This window comes from Arachis ipaensis, chromosome B10 (genome assembly GCF_000816755.2).
Source record: "Arachis ipaensis cultivar K30076 chromosome B10, Araip1.1, whole genome shotgun sequence".
In the NCBI taxonomy this organism is placed as follows: domain Eukaryota; kingdom Viridiplantae; phylum Streptophyta; class Magnoliopsida; order Fabales; family Fabaceae; genus Arachis; species Arachis ipaensis.
The window spans coordinates 132,644,651-132,651,193 of NC_029794.2; the positions used below are offsets into that span (position 1 = coordinate 132,644,651).

Here is a 6,543-nt window from a genome sequence, read left to right on the forward strand (position 1 = left end):
ATTATATAACATGAACTAACTCATCATGTGATTTGCCCGTATATAGGAGATTGTGATGAATAATATTTTTGTGGAAAAAAAAATTTTCACCCGCCAAAATGCATCCTTTTTTCTCCCATTAAATTGTTCTTTTCATCCCATCGAGATACCTCGGCTAAATTCATGTGTTAATATTACATAATTTACGTTGCAATACACCAATATAGCATCTATTTTTGTTATAATTTTTTTCATGTAAATTGTAGCATGTGATTTAGCAAAGAATTGTATTACTAAATCGTTGCGCTCTGATTAAGATTAGTTACCTAATAAAACCATGAGGCTCGTCATGATTTAATTCTGCAGCGACTTAGTAGGATAAAAAGTATTAACGACTAGTTAACTAAAACCTTGATCCTTACACCGATTTAATAAGAACCGACGCAACACCCAAAATGATGTAGAGATTTATCATGGACTAGGATTGCCAATATCCAATAAGTAGGTAATGTTTTTTTTACAACCAACCTCAATCAAATTGCACAACTATAACTCAAATGTCATAATCTTTTCATATTTATTTAGAGATTATAGATTCCAGTCCCGTTATCTTTCAAAAATAAATTGGCACAACTATAATTAAGAACATTTTCAAAATATAGCGTGTGCACACCTCTTCCATAACTCAAAAGAGCACACTTTCTTCTACTCTCAGTTCTAAAATTGTTTCATCATCAAATTTAAAAATCTTCCAAAATCCAAAATTATTCACAATAAAAAACTTCTCAAATCAGAGCACAAAAATTCCAACAAAACTTAAGAAAAAAAAAACTGATGAATGATAATTATTTAAAGTAATGAATTCGATTTTACCTTATTTTATTACTGTCAAAATTCAAAACTTGACGAGCATAAAAAATCTACGACTAACAAGTATATATGCATGCAATTACTTAGCATGGTTTCTATTACTATTTTTATTTTCCTCTTTCTCTTGTTTAATAAGATGCTCATCACTAATTCAAGTTATTTGATTCTTCTCTACTTTATCTCGCTTCATATTTTTTTCTCGAAAAATTACTTATCAAGAATGTAAATGAAATAATAATGATATAACAATGAAGTTGAAATGTTTATTGTTTGTGTTGGAATTTATATTTTGTGTACTGAACTTTATTTTTTTGTGCTGATTATTTTTGTCCTAAAATTCATTAATTTTGTTGATGGATGATAAGATTGGAGTTAGAACAAAATAAAAGATATTTTTGTCTGAAAAATTTTAAAAATACGATTTTAATTCAAAATACAACGTTGAGGACTATTTTAAATTAAAAAAAAAAGATTAAGAACGATTTTAATTTTAAGGACCAAAATAACACTTTTTTTAGTATCTCTATCATAATAGCTAGAATCTCGATTTAACTCTTAAAATCTTTCGATATTACAATTTTAAATGAGTTTATCGATTTTACGAAATTTGTACTAAGTCTGACGATTTTACGATTTAAATTTTGTTAAGATTTTACGTTTTACGTTTTTTATTTATTTTTTCGATTTCACGTAAAATCTCGATTTTTTCTACCTTGATTATAAAGTTCAATCAAATATTTTTATTTAAAAAATCTAACTGTAATTAAGAAAGAAAAAATTATATGGAAAACGTGTGGATGCATATAACTTATTAATGACATGAGTAAGTTCATTATTATTTCTGTTGAATAATTATTTAGAACTAAATTAATCAATTAATAATCACTTTAACCATCGTATACAATTTATTATTGTCGAAAGAATATGATCATGATGCATGAATTGTTGTTATGGTTTCATGATGAATATGTCTGGTGTGCTGAATAATGTTGTCACAGATTCTTCTGTATTTTTGTTTGCTATCTAAATGTCACTATACATTATATATATATAAGAGTGTGAAAGGCACTCCAAGATATTTGGTATCAGAAATATTTGATAACAAAAAAAAATTAGTCAAAAATAGCCATAACTTGTCTTATTTAGTATTTATTAATTGTTACGATAATTAATAAATATTAAATAAAACAAATTTTGATTTTTTTTTTCCCTCTCTTAACATTACCGTACACATATATTCAACTACAAGTAGCGCACAACATTTGATGGTGTCACGAGCTCTGTCTCTTGAAGTGTAAAGCAAAAGCACCTGCTTCGGTTTGGCATTCATAATTACTATTTACTAGAATATCTATGATAAATAGAATTGACTTTTGAAGATTGTAAAATGATTTTATTTTATATAAATTTAAAAATTAATTATTTTTACATAAATAATAATATATTATTAGTTGTCTATGCAAAAAAAAATTATACACTCTCAAGTCTCAATACATAAAATTTAAATGTTTATTTTTGTAATTAATCATTTTATTTTATATATGTATGTAGACACACACACACACAAGACCATGCATTATGGATAGGATTTCACTTGGAGAGTGTTCAAAAGTACTATCTTCTTGGTCCATTTTTGAAAGTACTATCTAAAGAGTAGCGTCTAACTTACTAAAAAAATTTTAGAAATTAAGATTTAATAAAAAATATAAAAATAAATGATTTTTGAATAAAATTAGACACTAAAAATATTTTGAAAGTATAGTACTAGGTCTTTAGCAGTGGTTCAACCTCCTACTTCTACCATCTTTATAACCAACCTTTTTCATTATCATGTTGTGTCCTTTGCAACCTACCCTGGTTTTTACTACACAAAACCATTATTATCATCTTAAGGACTTCACTTTTTCAAAGAGATTCCAAACCTAAGCAAATTTTCCGGGAATATCCCCTTTTCATGGTGTGTGTGTTTTCCTTTATCTTCTCCAAATTCTCTTGGGATTATGATCACTTTATATATATAAACCATATTCTTCTTTTCTTTAAACCTTTTCTGTTTGGTTATTACCTTTCTTGGTTTTAGCTTTGTGACAACAATCATGGTTGTTTCCATTCTCATACTATTTGCTTTCTATTAATCATGTGATCACACCGATACCGATCATGCACATCGATCTTTCTAATTATTATTCTCTGTCTATGTTCTACTCCTGAAAAATTTATATAATATTTTTTCAATTAGTACTAATTGATGTGATTATTTTAAGTATTAGCCACTCGTGTTCCCTTAATGTTTATTCTTTAGTGGTTATCTCACTAGTTCAGGATTTGAATTCTGCCTTGTATATGTATGCATAACAAATCTTTAAATATAGTTTAGATCCGCGACAGATTAGTCTCTCGTCTATATACTATCTTCATAACAGGATTCTTCTTTTTCGCAGTGATAGTGGTTGCGAAATGCATCATACAGATTTTCCTCTTCGATGGGAGAGCACAGGGGACCAATGGTGGTTTGCCTCGCCAATCGACTGGGCGGCGGCCAACGGCCACTACGATTTGGTCCGCGAGCTGCTCCGAATCGACAGCAACCACCTCTTCAAACTAACCTCCCTGCGGCGAATCCGGCGACTAGAAGTGGTTTGGGACGACGAAGAACAATTCAGCTACGTAGCCAAGTTACGGTGCCAAGTAGCGCAAAAGCTTCTTCTAGAAAGCGAATCGAAGAAGGGGAGGGAGTCGTTGATCCGCGGCGGGTACGGGGGATGGCTGATGTACACGGCGGCGTCGGCGGGCGACTTGTGTTTTGTAGAAATGCTTCTTGAGAGGAATCCTCTGCTGGTTTTCGGCGAAGGAGAGTACGGTGTGACTGATATACTGTATGCGGCTGCGAGGAGCAAGAAGTGTGAGGTGTTTAGGGTGTTATTTGATTTCGCGGTTTCGCCGAGGTTTGTTACCGGCAAAGGTGGTATGGAGGAGCATATTGGGGAGATTCCTTCTGTTTATAAGTGGGAAATGACGAATAGAGCTCTTCATGCTGCTGCTAGAGGTGGTAATATCAAGATCTTGGAGGACCTTCTTGCAAATTGTACTGATATTTTGGCTTATAGAGATTCTCAGGGCTCAACTCTCTTGCATGCAGCTGCAGCCAGAGGCCAGGTTGAGGTAATGCTCTATTCATTTCCTCAGTAATTTGATCATTAGTTCATTACTCAAGGAGACTTAGACCTAGGGTCAATTTGGGTAAACGGTAAATAATTAAAAAGATAAGGAGTTATATTAAAAGCAGATTATAAATACATTATTTTATATTTGAATTTTTATTATAAAAATATTTATTTTAAAATTGTTTTAATAAATAGGAGTAATAAAATAATTTTTGAGAAGGATAGAAGTCAAAATTTTTAACTTCTTCAAATGCCCTTAAACAACTTTTTGGGAAGTTAAAAACATTTAAAAAACTGTACTAAACAATGTTAATGTGATTTTTCATAAGTCAAAAGCCCAAAAATAACTTTTTTAATTTTAAATTTTGTTATTATTAGATATTAATTACTCATCCACTAATTAAATTTGAGATTAATTTATTTTTTCAAACCCATTATTCACGTTGTTTAGTAAAGTTGTTGTCTATCTATACTTTTCTAATTTAAAATTCTTATGGTTATTGTGTTGGTTTTGCCAGTATATCTGAAATTGTTGGCACCCTTGCAGGTAGTTAAGTATCTTATATCATCCTTTGCCATGACCAACTCCATAGATCACCAAGGCAACACTGCTCTCCATGTGGCTGCTTCAAGGGGCCAATTAGCCGCGGCCGAGGCTCTTGTCTCTGCATCTCCGGCGTTGATCTCTCAAAGGAACAACGCCGGCGAAACTTTTCTCCATAAGGCCGTGTCCGGCTTCCAGACACCCGGCTTCCGGAGATTGGACCGACAGGTTGAGCTTCTAAGAAAGTTACTGAGTGGTAAGAGTTTCCATGTGGAGGAAATCATAAATGTGAAGAATAATGATGGAAGAACAGCACTTCACATGGCCATAATTGGAAACATTCACACTGATCTTGTTCAACTCCTAATGACTGCTCCATTAATAAATGTTAATATCTCTGATGTTCATGCCATGACTCCACTTGATTACCTCAGACAACAACCAAATTCTTCATCCTCAGATATTCTCATCAAGAAATTGATCTCAGCTGGGGGAATGTTTGGTTGTCAAGGTCACAATTCAAGAAAAGCCATTGCTTCACACTTGAGGAAGCAGAGCATTGGAACCAGCCCTGGCGTGTCGTTTCGAGTCTCCGACACTGAAATATTTCTCTACACTGGCATTGAGAGTAACTTAGACTATGCTTGTCCTGATCAGGGAAGTGGAGGAAGGAGTTCTTCTTCGTCGGAGCACATTCCGGATTACTTAACCGCCGCGAATCGGGTATCTTCCGTCAGCAAAAGGCCTAGCTCTGTAAACTATGCTGCATCAAGGTTGAAAAGGGTCCTTCAGTGGCCAAGGGTGAAAGACAAGAAAGGTAATCATGTAAAAATACTTCAAATTTATACATCAAATTCTGCTGTCAAACACTCACGGACAATTGTTTTCATATAAAATTGATAGATAAAAACTGCTATATAACAGTTAAAAGGAAAAATATAGAGAGCCAATGGAATATTTGTACAATGTACACAATGGAAGTTTAGAGAGTATTAGAGATATAACCATTAGTGTTACCTTTTCCTATCAGTGTAAGCTTGTGGGATGAATGATATCATGACATGGTATCAGAGCTCTATATTCGAAAAGTCAAGAATTTGATCTTTGATGAACCCCAAAATCAGCTTAAGCTTTTGGGATGAATGGTCCCTAGCAGGACTCATAGTTAAATTAGTGAATATTTATAACAAAGTCACTTTAGTACACGTCATAAATTCATTGGAGACACTAAGAATTTCTCTTATTCTTATTGCATTTGTTGAACAACTAACACAGAAGGTGAAGGAATGAAGAAGTCTATAGATGAGCGTTCAGTGGACTCATCATATAAGAAATGGAATAACAACAATAATAATAGTAGTAATAACACTGCCATTGAAGAAGCTCCAACACCATTGAGGAAAAGATTCCCTTCAACAAAGCCAACATCACTTCCTAACAACAAAAGAACACTCTCAGTGAGGAGTCACCAGTCAAGTCCCAATGCAAAGAAGAGATTTGCCTCAGGACTAGTCCATGGAGTAATGCAATCAATGCCACAGGTTAAGGTCTCAGGGAGATCAAGGTCTAGCTCGTTTTCGAAGTCTTCGACGATCTCTTCGCCGAGATCAATGGACAAACAGAAGGGTGTTTACATTGCTGGGCCTTCTTGTGATGATGAATCACCACATTTGAGTAAGAGAACTAGTTCAGTTAGTAAGAAGTTAAGGGTATGTTTTGGTGCTCCTGGCCTTAATGTCATGAAGAACCCAAGTCATAGGAGGCAAGAGAGCCAAACTAGTTACAAGGATCATGCCATTTCTGTGGCTTAATTAATTAAATTGGACCTAAATTTGACTAAATTGTATCTATTCTTACAACTAATTACTTAAATGTTTTTATTTTTGTATAATAATGAACTTGTAACATCGTGTTACCATTTCATGCATTACAATTTTTAGTTTACTCTTCTGATATTATAATAGAATTTGTGTGCTTAATTTGTTA

At 33.1% G+C, this 6,543-nt stretch overlaps 1 protein-coding gene across 3 annotated transcripts; it reads left to right on the forward strand.

Moving 5' to 3' along the window:
- On the forward strand, positions 2,650-6,543 carry LOC107623278. 3 transcript variants are annotated; one of them, XM_016325478.2, is made up of 4 exons: positions 2,650-2,806; positions 3,291-4,011; positions 4,561-5,374; positions 5,833-6,543. In XM_016325478.2, the coding sequence occupies exons 2-4, from the start codon at positions 3,307-3,309 to the stop codon at positions 6,366-6,368; spliced, it is 2,055 nt and encodes a 684-aa protein (XP_016180964.1). In that variant the 5' UTR covers positions 2,650-2,806; positions 3,291-3,306; the 3' UTR covers positions 6,369-6,543. The 3 variants fall into 3 exon arrangements, with proteins under 3 accessions (XP_016180964.1, XP_016180965.1, XP_016180966.1); XM_016325479.2 differs by having other exon boundaries at positions 2,682-2,806; positions 3,273-4,011; XM_016325480.2 differs by lacking the exon at positions 2,650-2,806 and adding an exon at positions 2,817-2,948.